The 20,578-nt window shown below is 43.6% G+C and overlaps 1 protein-coding gene across 1 annotated transcript in view; it reads right to left on the reverse strand.

Moving 5' to 3' along the window:
• Positions 1-3,458: 3,458 nt before the first annotated feature.
• The window catches only part of RSRC1 (arginine and serine rich coiled-coil 1), a 164,785-nt gene continuing 147,665 nt past the window's right edge, over positions 3,459-20,578 (reverse strand). Inside the window, exons 8-10 of the mRNA XM_075761672.1 lie at positions 5,371-5,477; positions 4,517-4,663; positions 3,459-3,713 (exon numbers count right to left, since the gene is read on the reverse strand). Of these exons, the coding sequence (XP_075617787.1) occupies positions 3,621-3,713; positions 4,517-4,663; positions 5,371-5,477 (347 nt within the window). The 3' untranslated portion in view covers positions 3,459-3,620. The remainder of the gene's footprint in view (positions 3,714-4,516; positions 4,664-5,370; positions 5,478-20,578) is intronic.

Here is a 20,578-nt window from a genome sequence, read left to right on the forward strand (position 1 = left end):
TAAGTGAAATGAGTTTGCTAATGTAATTTCTAGGGGTAGAGGTCTTTGCTGACTACCAGGACTCTGAATGGCTCCAGTTACAGCATTATCTTTTCACTCTTACACACCATTTGTCGGAGTCCGATTTAAGGTAGTTTGGCATTAGGAAGAACTTTGTGTTAGAGCCGATGGCATCAGACACCCCATCGCAAGTCCTGAATGACAAAACTGTGTCACTGCTGTCTCCACAGGCTGCACAACGCACCTCACGCTCCTGTTTTAGTTGGATAACTAGCAAACAGCCATTTCTTTCCCTTCCTTAATCAGGAATCCATTCCCTGTCACCAGGAGCAGAGAGCGAAGTGGAAAATACAACAAAAAAATAAACTCTCCACAGGCAAGAGACCTAAAAGCTAGTGTGAGAACATCAGAAGACCTTAGAAGCAAAGAGAGTAAGAAAGTAGGATTATTGTCAAAAGGTGTCACTCTTTTTTTGAATCAGGAAAAGCATGGGTTGAGAGTCTGCAGAGCATTTTCCTAGGTTAATAGTGAATAATTTGCACACATCGATAGGGATTTCATGTCCATGTTGCAACGTAGTTAATTACATTTGTAACTGGGTGATTAGGTAACGCATGGTATCTGTTCCTCAAGCCAAAGGCCCCACACCTGCAATGCTGGAGTGCACATGGATTTGGCTACAACCCATTTATAATGTTTCCAAGTCTTGTGAAATAATTTTAAGCGGTAAGTTTGTCAAAATTCTCCTTAGTCGTGCATCACTGCATACAGAGTGAAGTTTATTTCTGATGTTGCTGCCTCCTTCCGTATTTCATTGCTGATACTCAAATATCTGCCTACCTTTGACAGGAAAATGAATAATTTATCACAGGATGCTATTCAAGTAAAAGCAAAATAAGGAAATAGTTTACACAACTTGCATCAAGAGTGCTGCAGTCTAAACATTTACACGTACAACCCTACGGACTGGCCTTCTACAACCCTTCTTTTACTCTTCAGGAGCAAACGCAGTGGAACAGCGTCTATTTTTTGCTGAAGGTTTAAGCTGTGGAATCAGCGACGGCAGGTTCTCAGCACGGCAGAGCCCTGATCCAGCGCCCCTTCAGCAGGGCTCAGCTTCGGAAAGCACTGAGCCTCGCTGCAAATGGATCTTGCAAAAGGCCTCTCACATCTCAACGATCAGTGCTTTGAATATCCAGCTTAGCTGTACCCAGCCAGGGATCCACGGTAAGATTAAAATTCACAATATTTGGCATCGCTAAGGTTGCAGTCAGCTCCACGTGAGCTCTTACCTCCAGGACACATGCTTGAGCATCACTGACTTGCTTTAGGCATCTTTAAAATCTGTATTTCATGAACTTGCAGGTTTGTGACAAGGATAGTACGTTTGCTAATTTGTAACAGATGGTATCTAGGTAAAAACACCACCCTGGCAATTCCTTCATCTCCCAACAGCAGTAACTTCATAAACTTCAAGTATGCGTAGTGAATGTTCAAAGAAGGAATTGAGACAGGGTGACAGAATGTAGGGCCTAAACCAGAAACCCCCTCTTCTGAAATGAACTGTCTCCACAGAGACACTGGGGCAAGAAACAAGTTCTGTAGTTCATGAACACTACAGACTTCTGAGTAATTATTTATGGGTTACTCTGATCACTAATCTGCAACTGGAACTATAAAAATCAACTTTATAATGATTTGCTCCGTGTTTCAAATCATGTTGGGCATATTTCAGTACATATTTTTATTCAATTCAGATTATCTAAATGCTATTTCCATTTTCTTTCCAGATTCTGCTCACAATTCTCCTCCAGCATGGCCCTGCTGGACAAAGTTATTGATTGATAAGCAATAGTAGTACACCCTATTATTACCACTGAGTCTTAGCTACTTAAAGCAGACCAGTTTGTAGAATTTTTTAATATCCTATAGGGTTGTGAATTATATAAAAGGAAGCATTTTGCATCCAATAAAAATATTATCCAACATAATGTGTGAAAAAGAGGAATTTACACCTGTACCTTACATGGAGATCAAGTAGTTTTTTATTTACTACGAAAGAAACACAGAAGGAGATGAGAAAACAGAACGACTAATATTTACCATTTTAAAATGCTGAAATGAAACAAGGGAAACAATTTTTTCCCCACTTTTTGTTGCAGACAAGGTAGTCTTGAAATGCAGATAGCCATTTTAATGCAGGACCAAGTAAAACTAACACTGTTCATAAAGAAAAAGGAAAAATGTGTTAGAATGCAAATTTAATACAATCAGTGATCTAAAAAAAACCAAGACAACCAAAGTACATTTCTAGAATCATCCTCCTCTTTTTTTTTTTTTCACCACAGATCTGAGAACAAGGAAAAATAACACGAAAAAAAAGCCTTATGCACTTCTTCACTCGCACAGGAAAGCTGATGCAGGTAATTTCCCATGAGGTATGTCCAGAGGTGGGGGGCTCAGTTCAGGCATCTACTGATGTAATAGCTTTCTCACAGCTTTGCTAGATACCTCAGAAGAAATACTTTTGTATTCTATTTGGTTGATCTCTGGCATTTAGTTGGATGATGGACAGATTCTTTTTGTAAGTATACTCGGGCTAGATTTGCTATGTTCAAATAGGACTAATCTTTCATTACTTTGAAGTCACACCCAGACAAACGGAAGCTTCATAGATTGAAAACAGTCGCTCTGTACAGAAATAGGTATGCCATTAGTCTTGTTTGATAACGGTCTGTACTATTACACACAATAATATTTATATTATTTCCCATTAGGAATTCATAGAAATCTGTCTTTTCCAGATTACTGAATATTTTAATGTGCTTAAAATTGCTCAGAAAATAATATTTCATGAAACCTGCTGAAAACTGTACAAATTTGTTTAAAAGGATAACATAACTTTTTCCTTACGTCTACTCCCGGATGCTAACAGTAGTGGGTAGATGTTCAAGGAAATGTAAAACCTTTCTTTCCACTCAAGCCCACCAGAAGTGAGGAACCGGGCTGTGGCTGGAGCAGGCTGATGAACACATCAATTTAGAGGAGCCCCCAGCAAGGAGACTGTCCACAGATGTTCAGGATTCAAAAGCTGCTCCCGTAACGCAGAACGGAAGGAAGATGAGATAACAGCGATATCATTTGCCCTGAATCCTCCTCCAGCTGCAGAAGATGTAATGGCCCAGGGTGGTATCGCTTGTACTCTCACTGCCTGAGCGCTGGTAAATCTGCACTTTCTTTGACAGTCTTATTTTTAAGTCTTATCTTTAAACTGCTACATGGTTATATATATATTTTGATTGGGAGGTATAAAATTACGTCTCCTTGGGCTGTCAGGTTTTTTGCACCACAGAGGAATTCAGTACAAAAAAAGAAAATTACACTGCTCTGATAGCCTTCCCGTCTACAGCGGGTAGCTCAGCGATACGAGTCACCCAACAATGAGTTCGGGAGAAAAATGGAGGATGGGACATTCTTGTTTTATTTAGATGAAATATTTATTCTCTGTACAACTCATACTGAGTATTAAAATCCCCTCAAAAGAGAAAAATAAAACAATTTAATGGTAGGATTTCTTAGCATTCGTGGACAACTGGTATGTGATGGTCACAGCAGTTCGCTCAGGCCACCGGACTGCCCATCAGCCTTTCTTGCCGAAGAGTGATCAGCCTCTGAAACCACTTCTCTTCTGCTTCCGCCTTCTCGATAAACAGCTGAGAGACAAGGGGGAGAGGAAGAAAAGTCAGCATGACTCGTGAACTTTCTCTTTATTTGTTATAATCTGTTGAAACATGTGTCGACTATTTCAGTGCCCAAAGGAAAAGCCCAGCTGCATGGTGGTGGTAAAATACAAAGGTGCTGTAAATACATTAGTAGAGACTTTTAATGACTGGAAAGCCAAGACATTCCAGTTTCAGGCTCCTCCTGAAACAGCAGGTTCGTCATATTGTACAGGTCTTGACCTTTGTTAGCAATGTTCATTATGCAGAACTCACATTAGTTTATTTACTGCAAGTCATTTTCAACCTGCTAATTCTTAGAAAAACCTCTAAGTACTCCTACTTCCAATTACAAGTGCTTGCAAAGGAATTTGCATAAGTTTAGCCACAACGATTTAAAATTATCTTAAGTCTGTCATGTATCTAAAGCTTTACGATTTGGCAAGGAAGGTGGGCAAGTTCTGAGTCTTCCACCAGGTTTCCAACTCCAGAAAACAAAAGCAATTTTTCCTGAATTTTTATGGAACAGGAACTTTCATATGAACAGGATCTTAAGTTCCCCTGCATTAAATTAGTGTGCTACTTTGTTATAAAATTTGTTTGTAACTCTAAACCTACATCACTGGTGAACTTCCTCTTTTGTAATTATTCTCTGTTGGATGACGCAAGGAGTGTGATCCTTTTTGTGCCAGTGAGTGGCCCATTAGCTAACGGTCTTCAGATCACAGCAAAATGGTTGTTAGGTACGTGAACCTGCTCTCATTCTTGTTCTAAAGATAAAGTATCAGCACACTTACATTTGGATGAGCTAAAGAATTATCATCTTGATATTTGATGGCGGTAGGAATATTGGCAGGTGGTGGTTCTTTTTCAGGAGCAGCTGCATCAACAGTTCCCGCTCCGATAGTTACAGGTTCGTATTGTAGTTCAGTGGGCTCTACTGACTAAAAAGAAACAAACACATCTGAGTATTTTATCCTCAAACTCCCAAACGGGGCTGCAGGAACTTCTCGGAGACTTCTGAAAAGGCAAGAAAATTCATTTTCTGGGGGAACCAAACAGTGATAATTCAAAACACCTCACTGTCAGATGGAAAAACTGAACAAAACATTTGCTTGCATACTTCCACAGACAAAAGCGTCCGAGTTCCCTAGAAGACTCGGCAGCCAAAATGCAGGAAAAATTCTGAAAACTGGATGTCTCACATCATTAGATTTTGGAAGGCTGTCTGAAAACAATGTTGTTTTGTTTCAGGGTGTAGATATGGTCTTAAAGTCTGGCTTCAGTTAAGCAGAATTAAAAATACTGATCTCTACCTTTCTTTACAGCGTGAATGTCTGATTACTTTTGCATTTTAATTCTTCTGCTGTTCCTAAAAAAACCTTCACGGTTTGACATAATTTTAAAAGAATTTTTAAAAATTGGAGTTGCTCAGCGTAGGTAGAATATACTGTCAAAGCAGCTGACTTTATTGGAATTCTTGCACATTTAAATGTATTCTTTGACCACCACACTAAGAACACAGGAGAGTCGTTGGCGAGATTTAAGATTGTCAACATTGATGCTCTCTGTAATGGAAACTGTATTAATAGCGCAGCTTCCACCTGACTTTGAAAGGATTATGCACCAAGAAAGGATATTGGAAACTTACCTTTTTGACTTCTTTACTTGATCTGAATGTCTGTGGAACAAAGGAGTCACTTTCAATAGCTTCAATTTCTTTTACTCGTTTCACTTGCTCTACTAGGGTGGCTTGGTCTACAAAGAGAAGGTGTAATGTCAGGATACATTAGTGTAAGCCTCCAACAAATGCTGTGTCTAAGCAATGCCTTGAATATATTTTACAACAGCACATACCAGAGAGGAAACTTGTAATGCAGCCTAAAATACGCTGTTACAAAGAAAAACTCTGTCCTTTAGTGAAAATAACAGTGATCCGGCCGTTATTGTTCGACGTATGATGTCATGCAAGATGCTAACTTAAGGATTTGCTAGAGATGTCCTCGCGGGACAACCGCTACATTTGTGGCACGAGGATTTCCTGGAGAAGCTACAGATTTGTGGACAGTGCAGACACCTCAGTGGAGAAGTCTGTACGTAGCAGTAAAACTACTTCTGCTTGTATGGAGGTGAATTTGGCTTTTGCCAGATTTTGTCCAACAAAACAGGGCATCGTCTCCGAAACTCTGCTGCCAGACTTACAATGCGGCTGATCCGGTACAGACTCTCCTAACTCCAAATTGATTTTTAAAAGGTTTTGTACCGGTGGCCTTGATGTCAGAGCAGGTTTAGCTGCACCAGCCAGAGCTGCTAACGCCATCAGCAGAAACTCCGATTTGTTTTTCTGGATAGCTTGGAAGTGCAACTGTGTCTGCCCGTGCCTCTGTGTGGCTGAGGGACCCGGCACGGAGGAGGTGAGCTCGTGAGTCACGGTATCGTGGGCGTGAGTGACACAAAGTACAGAGAGGATTGACAAAAAGTTGAGGAAAAGGCAGCTTAGGAGAAAACAGTGCTATTTTTTTCAGGTACCTGAAGTGCGATCAGAAATTTCAGTAACACACAAGAATACTTTAAACACTATATAAAACAGAAATTTAAATAAAAGAGCAATTGTAATTATGTATTTGTAGTACACACATATGTATGTATAGAAGATTAAATTTCTTGTTCTAGAGAAACCAAAGTATATTTAAAATCAGAAAAAGTGCTTGCAGACCAAAAGAGCTCGCAGAATTATTCAGAAACACCAAATAGTTTCTCTGTAAACAAAATTCTAAATCCAAATTCAGATAGATATACACGCTTTCTCTTTTGCACAAGAAAAAAATAAACATAACTTAGGTCCTCCTGCAATGACTAACCACTGAAAACTCATTTCAGTCTATTCATGACAAGTAAGCGGAGCTTCAGATGAGCAAATAAACTAACAGCAGCTCAGGAATATTCCTGGAAGGGACATGCGCGCACTAAATTAACCACCTCATTTTTGACCAACAGGTTGTACCACCAAGCTGGTGTATTTTCTGCCCTGGGTAGTGCAGCTTGTTCATTACGGCACATCTGACACACAAGTATTTGCTTTGCCGTTTCATTTTCTGCGTCTTCAGACTGACAGCTCAGGGAATCTTCCTTACCTCCTTCCACATCCAACTGCAGTGACAAGCAAATCTTGGCATTCATTCTGCTAACTGCATGCTTTCGCTTAAAATTTTAACCAATTTAGCTTCATCTTGCTTACTTATGAAAACCATTTCCTTCATACACAGTATGTTGGGGCCAGCCTGAAACGGTCGAGGCGCTGCATCGCAGTACTGGGCAGGTTTTGCTGTGAGCAGCATTTATAACATAGGTAAGGCAGACCAAAGCTAGGAAGAGATGCAACTTTCCAGCAGCAAACGAGAACCCGCTCTGTTGCTTAAAATTTATTCGGGAAGATTGTTCAGTCTCTATGAATACGATAAGCAGAAAAATCAGGACCATGCTAACTGTGTCCGCATACGTGCAGAAAAGTCGAATACGCCGATTGCTGAGGGTACCGCAGGGCTCCGACTGCTTGGCGCAGCGAACTCGGACCTGATGTTTTAATAACTTGACCGGAGCCAAGCGCAGGGAGCAGCACGGTACCACCTCCCGGGGCGGAAAGGCTGCCCGGACCGCAGAGGTGCGGGTGTCCTCAGCTGCAGAGAGGCTGCGAACCGGGGGGCACGTGGGCAGAGGCGCGCTGGTTCCTTGCACGCCCAGCCGCACGCCCCTGCCAGGTTTTTGCGGAAGCCTCGGTAAAGCTTCAGCTTTGGCAAGGCTTAGGACAAGAGCTGCACTACAGCAAAGTGCGTAAGGACATCTTTAAGCCTGATTCTTTTGAATTTAGAAGGAAAAAATCACTTGCTTACAATTAAGCTTGTGTTTAAAAGTTCTGTTGCCTTGCTGCAGACATCTTCTTTTTAAAAAAAGATTCCTAAGGATCCCATAGGAAGTATAAAACCCAATATACTAATGCTTTACTAGGGAGAGGAAACCATAATTCATCAAGCTCTTGGGTAAATTATTTACCCTCAGAGGGTAAATAAAGGAACGGGAAGCGTACCTGGTAGTCACGCTATTAAAACCAGGTATCAGAGAAGGCAGGTGAATGGAGACTTAAAATCCACTGCTCAACTCTTACTTTACAAAACCTACGGTCAGTTCCCAGCCTGTGACAGTATCGTACAAGAATCTTATACAAACCTATGGGAATGACAAATTATTAAGGGGGCAAAAATCACTCGATGTTTAGAATTACATCAGTGACATTAACTTGGGGAAAATGGACTGGAGGAAGCATAACCCATTAGCGTATGATTTTTTTTGACAAACACATTATTGGTAGATAAAAGGACTTCCATATGTTGTTTGTCAGATGTCAGTAGAAAGGATATGTATTTCATAGTAAAATCAAAAATAATGGAGTCAGAAAGCTAAGAGGCTACAGACAAAAAAAAAATCAATACTAACTCATTGCACAGCAAGTATTTTACCGTGTTATAGTGAAAAAATAAACTAAATATTGTATTAGGGCTTGTTGAGGCCGGTTTTTATAAAAAGGCGATTCTAGCAGCGGTCACAATTACCATTGCTGTCGCCGCCGACGCTCGGCCGTGGTGATACTGCGCAGGAGCCCGCCCTGCCCCCCCCCCCCCTCCGTGCAGCCTCAAAACCTCACAATTTATGTCCTGTACCCTAAAATTGATTCTATTAGAATATTTAGTTAACGTAATTTTACAGTAATCTACGGATTTTTGCCCCAGCTACGTCAGGGCAGAAGGATTTAACTGGGAACGCTGTCCTTCACTTACGTACGTCTCCCCATGTCTATCTAAATACATACACCTACACCCACATCTTTTATAGCTGCTATTTGCATATCGAATTAGTCACTGTTAGCAATAATTTGAAACATCCCTTTAGAAATAAAGTGTGCATTAATCCTTCAGATGCCATCCCAAAATTTCACACACACAATAATTCGGAGCACCAGAGAATCAGATAAAAGACAAAGTACCTTGCCTGCAGAAAATATTCTCATTTCTTTGCTTATTTCTAAAGACAAAACTGGTGATGAAGCCCACTAAGAATTTAGCAAGCATTGAAACCGAAGCAGTGAATGACTGATAATATCTTGTGAATGACCCATTACACAAAAACATGTTTTAAATATTTCTTGCGTAATCTTTAGGTGTAAATTTGTAGTGCTTACTGGATTCATGGCTAATCTATAATCCATGAAAATGAACCCATGCCTTTACCTAAAGCGTTTTCTTTCAAGCAGGTCTAACTTAAGAGTCAAAGCAATGACATAATAAACCCAAACTACTACTCAGAACGCGAGTTTCTTCATCTCTTACTAATGATATTTCAAGGGATATAGCTGCTTAATTTAACTGACCCATTTAAAGTCTACCACATTTTCAGCAATATGCTTTGAAACACTCACAGAAAAAAGGTGCTATTTTTTTCTGCTCTTTTGCTTGAGTTGAGGATTAAAAGAAGAAAACACAAATAGATCCCAGACTAAACAAACCAGCTAAAGAGGAAAATATTTTCCCCTTCCTCCCATTTTACTTAGGGTTAGCTTAGGTGATGGTGTATAGTTCTATACAACTGGATGTGCACATCTGTATGGATAGAGTAACAACTGCGTAGGTTTCTTCAACACAGCTGTGGTTTTTCACAGGCACGGTGCTTTTTAATTGCTTCCTGGTTTTATTTAAGCTGCACAAACTGACATATCAAAGAAAAACGAAGTTTTCAGTTAGACAACGTGCAGCAGAAGAGACAAAAACCGACGTGGCTTCGGGACCCACTGTCGGCTACAGAGAAGAGTATTTTTATTAAACAAAATGAAAGCAGGAGGAGGAGGGAAAATCCAGCAGGACAGGCGGGATTCACGGCACTGTTGTCACCTCTAGACTTTACACAACTCAGAGCTCCGGTTTTCGGTCCGTCCCGTGTCCCCCCCCAAATCTTTTCTCCGTGGGGGACACAATTAGCAACGGCTGATGGGGGTTGTCCCCTGACACAGCCGCAAACGCCGGAGCCCGCAGGTGTTTGCAGAGCGCGACCTCAAATCCTAACACCCTTCCCCGCGAGCCAGCGCCACGGCCACGCGTGTCCGAGGAGACGCGCTGAGTGGAGAACCTCGCTGGCGCCTTCCACGGCCGCCCCGGGGCTGGATCTCCAACCACCTCAGCCCCGTTTCCCCACCCGGGGAAGTCTCGCAGCCCGGCGAGCAGCCCGGCCTCCGCGGGGCCAGCCGTTAGAGGGAGGCACCGCCACGCACATCGCCGTCCCCATCGCCGCCTTTGTCTGAGGCCTTCGGAAAATTGCGGATGCCGAGCCCCGGGGATGCAGCCAGCCCGGCATCCCTGCCGGGACGCCCGCTGACACGCAGCCGGAGGGGAATTCGGGATTCGTTTTACCTCTTCCCTCTAACAACTTGAAGCCGTGATAAAACCGGCTTGACACCGCGAAGGTCTGCAGATCCCCGCAGCTGTGTCAAAGCGCCGTTTCAACACTTGGCCACACTATTTCCTAACTGTTGAGATTTCCAAAGAACGAACTTTTTCCAGCCCAAGTCACAGAAACCAGAAAACATACTCCAAAATGAACAACGGTGGCCAGAGGAAGTTTTTATTGCTAATTTGTAGTCTTCAAGCTTAATTGTTAGTACTCCGGTGCTACGATTATAATGTATTAAAAGGGGGTGTTGTAAGTGCTGTAGGACTTATGAGAGAGTGCTAGAGTACTTATAATTTCTTATTTTAATACATTATTATTGTAACCTTGCTTTCACAGGATTTTAAAACAAGTCTGGATGCCAATACCTTTTTCTTTAAAAAAATGGAAGTGTTGGGTATAAAATCAAGCAGAAGAGACGATGGGAAACTTTAGCAATTGAGTTCTGAATTTAAGAACGTTTAATTTAAGCAATTCAAAAACATGTGAATTTCTGCTCTAGCCACGCATTTAACCTCCATGCAGGCCACCTCCACCGCTTTTCACACGCGTGTTAGTTCCTACCGTCACTCCCATTTTGAGGCATTTGAGGGTATTTTTGAAAATCTTCAAGGAAAAAAGTCAAAATCCGCTAAGAAGTGGCAGGAAGCAGCCCTAATACACTCAAAATTGCTGGATATTTTCCTTCCCTTAATAGAGGGAGCAAGAGAAGCTGCGGAGGGGGACGCCCGAGCGCAGGCTGGGGGGGCCGGTACCGGCTGGCCGTCTGCCGGCCGCCCCCCCACCCCAGAACCGCACGCCAGCAGCCCGCCGGGAGAGCCGGCGCAGGGCACACCGCATTTGTCACTGCGGCTAATATCAGAGATACGCCGCTTTTTTTTCTCAGCACACAAAAGCAAGATATGTAATTCAATGCTCAATTTACCCTTGTCTCGTAGGAGATTTTTCCCCGCTAATTGATAGAAATTAAGCCATTAATCAAGCCACTAGCCATCATTCAAACCAGGGAAGATGAATACAAACTTTCATCATAACCACCTTCCCCATTTTAGTGTTCATTAGCATTAATTTTTAATGCAATTATGCTATTCTTTTACGCTGAGCTCATAAATTACTGCTCTTTTGTTGCTCGCTGGCCTTGTAAAATCCAAGGTAATGCTTTGTGCTCTGATCTTAAAGGCAATTACTGGGTGGTTCTATCTTTTATATATCTCTATCCCAAATAACCTCTATATTGTATGTACAAACTAACGAGTGTATATATTACATATACGTATAATATATAACAATTTGTCTGTGTTAAGCCCATACACGTATCCATTATACACAGTCAGATAAATAAAAGTATTTCGAGCCCCACCCCACTGTATACACTGGTGGAACTGTATAGAAGCGGCAGAACCAAAGCCCTGCACAGTAAAACGTTACTGAGCGCTGGATGGACGGAGAGAGAAGTGCTGTCTGATAGCCGGGGGGGAACAGGGCTGGTGCCTGAACCCGGGCTGCGGCTGAGCCACGCTGCGAGACGCGCGGGACAGCAGGGCCGAAACTTTGCAGGCGTTCAGGCTTTTGCACGGACCTTCCTTTGTTTACACTTCCCAAAGCGATGCTGACAGTGAAGACGGGCGATCGCACATGCCCAGAGATATTTTTTTTTTTTCTTTTGCACATTATAGTGTGTGGTGTCGTCCGCAGAGTCCTTCCGAGATACGGTATTTAATGGTGAATTCTAACAGTTGCACGGGATCACGCAGTGGCGCACGGTGCCGCTGTGATGCTCAGTGTCAGGAACTTCCACGCTTTCATTCCAGCCCATATATTGATTCTCAGTAACACATCAGGGGAAATGCACAGCAGCTACAACCACCTCTGGCTGCCCTCAAACACTGAATACAATTTCAGTGGCTAAAGCAAAAATGAAATGTAGATTAGCAAATTGTTGTTTGTTTGGTTTTAATTGTTTTTCCTGGGCCAGGAAATAATGCCGTGCACACCAGCTAAACATCTGTCTAGCACCAATAAAATATGATACACGTATTTAAAATCCCATTTCGTCTCGGCCTTAGCCAGCATAAACAAGACAATTCTCAGTTAAGTCTCGTGCTTATCCCATAGATTCACCCCGGTCTCTGCAACAAATACCCATCTGACACGCGGTGAGTACGCATGTAACGTTGGCACGGCCACCGAGATCAACGAAACCCGGTTTTAAGCAGAAGATAAAAAACACCACACAAGGGATTGTGGTTTAAACAACTGGATACAATTCCTGTTAAATTTAACCAAAGGAACAGTCTCCCCTAGCTTCACAGGCTCCTCAGTTCAGCCCTTTTTTTGGTGAACACGGACACGGGCTCCACACCGAGATGCTTCTCCACGATGCAAAGCACTGAAGAGTCCCGGTGCTGGCACGAACGCTGCCCCACACCGCCTGGGCAGCAAAACACGTGTGACCCAACAAACCCCTCAATACGATGCTCCTTGTACACGCTCCATCCCTTCGAGGTAGGCAGCGCTACCCCTGCCCCTTACCCCCAGCCCGTCGATCTGCCTCCGACGGAGCTGGTAAGGATACAAATCCTGAAACGCTGTTCAGAGACTTGACTCCTGAGAAAACCCAACGCAGAGAGCAAACCCCCCAAAGGGAAGGCGGGCAGCAAGGCGGGCTGTGGCCTGCCACCCCGGCCGGCCGCCGTGGCCCACGATCACAAAATGCCCCAATCCCAAATGATTTTTTAGCCAAAAACATTCCGACTTTTCTTCTCCCAAGTGTGGCAGAAAATAAAATTTGAGATATCAAAAATACATTAGCCAAAGTTTTTGAGAGGTCTTGCAGAGCCCACTTGCAAAAGATTATCTTAAACGCGTGTTGATGACCCCGATAAGCCATCGTTTAAGACTTCTTTTTATATATAGATTATACGTTGTGCTGGTAACAGAACTTTTAGTGAAGACTGCCCGGCCCATCCTGTTAGAAATCCTGCTTTGAGCTGCGCGCAAGTTTGTCAAACCTGAAACGTTTTGGTTTAAAGTCTTCTGCGCTCGTATCTACCCCTCACTTAACGTTTGGCAGAAGATTTCAGTGCAGCTGCTCCAGCCGCTTACGAAGATCCAGTGAAACGGCATCGATTTGCCTGTTATTGGCAAACTTGACTTCTAAAATTTCAGTTACTGCTTTTGCCCTCCGAGTCAAAATCCACCTGCATTTAGTCAAACCATAAAACTTGGAAACGATCCTGTTTGCTCTTGCTTTATCAAGATTTCTTATTTTTCAGCCCCAAAAAACTGAAGATAGCCTTAATATGCCCACCGGTGCATGGTTTGTTATGTCCAACACGTACCGACAAGCTTAAAAGCCCCAGACGTGACTTTAAACGCTGCTGCTCCCGCTGACGGTGAGGAGGACGGGTTACGAGCACCAGGCACTGCCTCTCTGGAGCTCTCCTGGCCCCTGAAGCGGGGATGAAACCAAAGTGGAAGTGAAAAAGCCAGGAGGGAACAGGCGTGTTGCACCACCGGGGAAACGCACGGCACGGGAGATCGGGGCGGGGGGTGGGCAGCCGGTGTCGTGAACCGGCTGCGCCCGCACGAACTGGTTTCGGTGCCGGAGTTCTCCTCCCCGACCCAGCCTGCCCCTTTTCTGCGGGACACCCAGGGCGCTGAGCAGCCGCACCCATCAACCCACGCACGGCAACCGAAGTAAACGGGACCTGGCTTTGGGTACGCAAAATGAAGTATGCTGAAGGCAATCTCCCGCTTTTAAAGTTCTCCGAAGTTGAAACCCTGTTATACTTGTGTCTCTGCTCTCTCCTTAACGCCCCGGAACTAACAACTCGCTGCACCGGGCTGGTGCGAGGATAAAAGCATTAATGTTCGTGACACGTTCAGATCCCGTAGTGATGAGCCCCCAGAACAGCCCGTGAAGAAATTCATAATGCTGCTTTTAAGATGAGATTTGAATAGCTGCAGTCAAATAAAGTACAGATCTGCATACTGAATAATGAGAATATAAAATAATTAATAGTTCCTATTAACTAAAGACTGTCCAGAATGAAACAACACTGAGGCAGAGACCCTGCGGAAAATTTGCAATTATGCACTTAGAAGTCATAGTGCTGGATTCTAGTTTTTCCCTTCCTTTCCAGGCATTTGGTTTAAAGCAGAGGAGCGGTTTTGGTGTGTGCGTGCAGGAACGTACACACGCATTTGCACACACACGCGCACGCACACACAAAATGCGCTTTCTTCCAGGCTCAGCTCAGAACGGGGCCACGGAGACAACGCACGGGCTCAAACCTCTCTGCTAACGAGGACATCACTAAACGAGATGCCAGAATAAGAAAAGAGTAAGAAAGGATTTCACATTTGGTTAGCCTTTCTTTTTGTATTCCTCAAGAATATTTCTCTGCTCCAAACCTCTAATTTACCTAATCCCATTCACCCACTTTGAGGACGGAGCCTTCCCGGGACACAAACAATTCCTTTTTTCCTTTGTGCCCTTCCTTTTCACACGGCAGACGACGTTACCGGCCGGCAGAACCCCCACGCCAGCCGCGGTATTGATGTGGGCTCCGTTTACCCCACGTGCGCTCTCCGTTATCCCTAAGCCATATTTAAGTGTAACTGGAGAAGCCCGGGGAGGGATGCTGGCTAACTGGGACGGGCTGGAGGCAAACCAAGGACTGAAAAAAAGAAAAGGGGAGGAAGAAAAAAAAACCCCATTATAATTGTTATTGGAGAAAACAATTATAATAAATTCCCTCTCTGGGGAATTCGCGTAGTGAAGTGCTTTTCCCCGTGTCCCGGCACTCAGAGCCCCTGACGGTCTCTTTCCCGAAGGCAAAAGGCCTTGGTGCCGATCGAGACGGGGCGAAGCGTCCCTCCAGCCTGCTGCTGCTGTTGGCACAAGCGCTTTAAGCCAGACTCAGTCCAAGAAAACCTAAACCCGACGTGGCTGACTGCACTACCCGGTTTTCTGGTTGGTTTGTAATCGGCACAAGCCTTCAGAGGAGGACGTGTGGTCGGGGTCCCCGCCCGGCCCTTGGCCAGGGAACCCCGGCACCGGCCACCAGCCCGGCTCCCACCACTCTGTGGCTTAGGACAGGCCTAACCGAGACACCTACGGACCAGGCTCAGCCGGGCGCTTCTTTGCCCGGGGCCGATGGGGCTGTACAACCCACCCGGCTCCTCGGCACGCGCCACGCGCTACTTACGGGTTATTCGCCCTTTGCTGCAGAGTTTCGCTCGCTCCTGTCGCATCTCTTGGCTCCTTTCCTTTCTCACGCCTTTCTCCCATTTCAAAACCAGCGTTCAATTCATCCTCGCCCTTGTAGAATTTATTTTCCCCGCGTATTAAATATATTTTTGTTGAAATCGAAAAAGAAACCGGTGATTTGGAGACAGACACAAAGTGGTATTTCACTGCTGGAAGGAGCCTGCGCGTGATGTGGTTTTACTGTCAAAACGTAGAGCTGGGAATTTTGCCATGTTAAATTATAGGAACGCGGGCCCGGGACTGGGGTAATACCTTAATGCTTCAACGTGAAGGAAAGAAAACATCACTCAATTAAAATACATACTTTGGGGACTTTTCTGACACTCCATATACTTGGGAAAGCTGCCACCTACCCTGACCTTTCTGTTATAATTACGTACATCATCTTAAATATCATTAATTTAGTCTGTGTTTCACTCATCCTACATGTTTGCCGAGTGTCTGGATTTTTTCTTCGACTTTAATAACCTATCTTTTTCCAGTCAGGAAAAGTACCTAAATAAAAGGAATGGCACAACTTGCTTGCAGTTACTTTGGCGAACAGCAGCGCAGACCTAGAGATAATCACTAGCCAGGATTTAGATGCTCGATGCTTCGAACATACGTCTTTCTGTTAAATTCAGCGTGATGACTTACACATGAACTTAGAGGAAATGCGTTTGTTTCTGTGGGCTCGTAGTCATTTTAAATCAAAAAGACAAGGCCCTTCTGACTGCAAATAATGAATTCACTTAAAGTCCACAGAGCCATTTCTCATTTACATTGAGCAATGTACTCGAGTACTCCTCGAAGTGTACCTTTTAACATAAAACCAGCCTACAGTTACAGCATCCTTACTGCTATCGTTGCCTCTTCCTGCTTTTTAACTCTCTGTTTCATAATGTTTAATTACCAAGTGCGCTCCCTACATCTAAATGGCTGAAATAGCTAATGGTCTTTAACGCCAGGCCACTTTTAAGAAGTATCCCTCTAACCTACGGATAATTTTCCACTGTCATTTTTCAGAAAGGAGACAGCGCAGGACCGGAGCAGAAATCGCTTGGATCCGTTTCCATCAGCACAGAGAGTGAAAGCAGCTGCTTGTACACTAATGACTAGTCCTCAGTTCAATAAGCACACGAGAGATTATATAGTATGCACATATTGAACTTAAAATAACCATTAATTTTTTTTAATGGAGTAACGAGCGGGTTGGATGCTCGTTCGGAGCTGCCGGGCTGATGGGGCAGGGCTAGCCCCAACCGATGCGGCCAACGGCTCTAGGAAATTTCCATCGCTGCTGGAAGCCAGAAAGCAGAGTCTTTACCTACAAAAATCATTTTATAAACCACTGTGGCTGGTTTTAGGTATTATCTTCTCTATAGAGGTGCATTCTGTAGCCACCTCAAAGTTCTTCAACTACGTTTAATGGATTACTTTACAAAGAGTTTTAAACTAAAAATGCAAACACTGTATGCTTTTCTTCAGACAAAGAAAGAAAATATATGTATCCTCTTACACGTACGTGAGCCTGAAATCTCAGAGGTGCCTCCACTGCTTCGCAATCTAAACTCAAGAAAGCACAACACGCACGCGGAGAATGAGAAGGCCATGGGGGGAATATTCCAGGAAAGCGAAGAACAGGCTCAGCTTTGGTTCACGTCGCGACGTCGGCTGGGAGCTGTGACGTAAATTGATTTAATTCCGTATCTGCATCTAAAGCGATGGGTTTGTAGGTTCTCAGTCGGCATCACGGACACCAACAAGGCAGCTAAGGGCTTTAGGAAACGGTCAGCGCTGCTGGAAGCCAGAGCGCAGAGTCTTTACCTGCAAAACCTGCACCAGGACCAGCCACCGGGAGCACGGCAGGGTTTGCTGAGTCTCTGCCATCGCTGTCACCCACGGCTCCCGCTTTATGACAAAAAGCCCCAAAAGTGGGTTATTTTGCATTTCGAGCTGCTGTGGAAGCTCAGGTCAACTATAAACACAGCGAAACATTATGAAACCGTTTCTGGCGGTGATGGTGTAATAGTTTTTGACTGAATTGATTGTTCCCTGACAATACGCGACTCAGCCTTGCAAATGCATCAACTCTGTAATGAGGAGCTATTAAGTGTATTGATTTTCTGATTTCAATTGATAGCTAACAGGCCAAAGCTACACATCAATATTTGCGTAACCAATACCCAAGAGCTAACAATTTTGACAAATGAAAACCTCAATAGACCAAACAGTGCAAATTAATGGAAATTTAAAGACCAAACCTCAGAATATAAGTGAAATATTTAATGAATGGATAAATATGCCTTATATTTCTGGAGAATTCTGGGGTTTCAAGGGGGGAAATAAGTAAATCTATGGAAGATCCCAGAAGGATGCTCGTTTCTTGGTACCTAAACCGGGGAATTCTGCAATACAGAACAGCAAACTCGAGATGTCAGCTCCTAAAAAAATGACTGTTTCAAAATGAGTAATTGAAAATTGAACACTTCTGAATAATTTGCTAAATCAGACAAAATACATGCACATTGCAATGGTACAAGCACATCTCCAGACTGCACATTTCTGTATATAGTTATGATCACAACTGGAAACCAAGGGCTCACATTCCCTCCAACCCTTGAGCTTTCTGCTGCTTTGGGGGGTTTTGTTTGTTTGTGGCTTGTTTGTTGTTCTTTTAAATCAAGTTGGAATATCAAAAAAACAGCAGTAAAAATATCCTTACAGCTTCCTCCTAAGCAGGATAATTTTTCTTGGTTTGGTGTTTGGTTTTTTTTTTACTAGATAAAATGACTGCCTAAGGTAGAGGAGACAAAGATTACACTGGCAACGCGAGCGGTGTCCGCGCGTCCAGCCCCCCCTTTCAGCAGCTCCTCACCCCTGAGCAAACTGGAGAACTTCTCTCCCCCGGCCATCTTCTTTGGTCAAAATATCCTCAGTCCCGTCCACAACCCATCTTTTCCACAGCTCTGACCGTTCTCCTCGTGCTCCGTCGTTGCCGCCTGGGATTACTCCAGGGGTTTATTACGAGAGGACTGAGAATCAGATCTCCGTACCGCCCAAGACGAGGACGCCCGGCCCTTTCGCTGCCCGCTCGTTTCGTACACCGTTGTTCATTTTCCCTTTTGGAAGCAGCTTTTCAATACGTAGCTATAAATTTTTTTTTAAATGATTGAAGTCAGATAACTAATTACGTGATTGCTTTACAATCCCATTACCTTAACTGATGCTTGTCTCAGACTTATCCTTTAGCACAAGTAAATGCCATAAAGATGACAGTAAAATACACAACGCTAATGAAGTACAGAAGCCGGTTTGGGTTTTCATCTGTCTTAAATTTTGAAGACAATTTCAAGACTTTTAATTCATAAAAAAAGTCCTAAATTGCCCTGTGAGAGAGACCACGGCTTTATCTGTATTTTCACTTTCAGAGCAGAAGCAGTTAAAACCTGACCATTTGATGGTCTCCTGCCACTGGTTTGCGCCCCACTCCAAACCCCTTTTCAAAGCCAGCCATGAAACAGAACGAAGGTGCCAACGTTTCATCTAAAAAACACGTCTTGGAAGGGATTTGAAATCAAGTATTTTTTAACATGATGCTGACGAAATGCACTGACTTACGGTACGCACCCAGGAAGGGGAAATAAATAACTTTTTTTGTTAGTCGAGGTTGTGGCTTTGAACCAGCACTCTCTACCAGCGGAGGGAGAACCTGCTTAGCACTTTACCTGCTCACGTGTCTTCACAGTTGTAAAACTTCCATTTTCACCTGATGCATTTCTGAAAAAAAAATGACTCCAATACCAGCTTCAAAATTATTTTAATATTTATGCACCTCTTGTTGATGCTATATCTCCCCTTAAAGGATGCCACGTGTTCATGTGCTTCATTCCAGGAGGAAACGTATCTGACTTTTTCCCTTCATAAAAAGCAGATGAAAGCAGACCAAAGCTGTTTTGTGTTTTAATATAGCAGCAAAGCAAGACGCTTCCTCAGATGATATAAGGGAAGTTGTTATTTTTAATCTACTTTTCCTTTAATTTCCTTACAATTTCCCTGTACCCATCCGCAGGCTTTCTGCATTGCTTCTCCCCTCCATGAATTTTCAGCCAATGTGTGAATTAAAGCCAAATTTTAGACTATTCACACGCCAACAGAAGGATTGAACTAAAACATTCTTCTTGCCAGGTGAAGTACCTGTGTTCATAGCACTGAACGAGAGCAGCAATACTTCAAGCAGCACCCGTTCACCTTCCAAAGTGCAGCATGCGACACTGGTGAACGCTAAAATATACCACGTTTATGAGAAAAAATCCAGAGTTTCTTGTTTCTTTGCCATTTCTCTAATTACCGAGGATAAACTTTTTAAATTGAGAGAGAGATTTGCAGGTCAAACACCTTGCTGATGGTCAGATCACTTCATATTAATTTAAATAAATTAATAACTGACCTTAAAAAAAAAAAAAATCCTCAAAAACTTAGTTCTGCAGAGTGCAAGCATGCATTCGAAACCTATCTGGAAGAGCCCGTCTTCTGCCTGCATGAATCACAGCAAGCTCCCGGGCAGCCTGTACAGTCACAGGCTATTTCATACCAACACAACCCTGTCTTCTGCCCAGGAAATTCCCATCCTGGCTCACAGTTTTTTACCTAAACCCAGCCGGCAGGCGGGTAACAGGCATCCAAGGCAGTTTGCAGACAGATCGGCCATCTCGTGAAGGAACTCGCCGCAGCACATAATGTTTCCTAGCGGGAGATGCTGGGGACCTTTCCTGATCAACAGAGCCCTATGTTAGCACACTTTTACACCACCTCATTTTTACACCACCTACACTGGAAAACAGCATTTACCGGCTCGTGCAGGTTTCCTGACAAACGGCCATTCCGTCTGTTGTATTTGCTTTATTCCCTTTAGAACCCCATCTTCAAAACCGTTCTTTACATGGACAACCTGCAGCCAGAAATCCAGTAAACAACGTTTGAAAAGCACAATACAAATGGCAACCTTGGAAAAGCACGCAAACACCGAGGTGCACAAGCACAGGCTGCCTCCAGAAAACGTGTAATTTTTGCAACAGCTAATATTTTACAATCAGTTTTCTCTTCCCCATTA

Source organism: Balearica regulorum, chromosome 9 (genome assembly GCF_011004875.1).
Source record: "Balearica regulorum gibbericeps isolate bBalReg1 chromosome 9, bBalReg1.pri, whole genome shotgun sequence".
In the NCBI taxonomy this organism is placed as follows: domain Eukaryota; kingdom Metazoa; phylum Chordata; class Aves; order Gruiformes; family Gruidae; genus Balearica; species Balearica regulorum.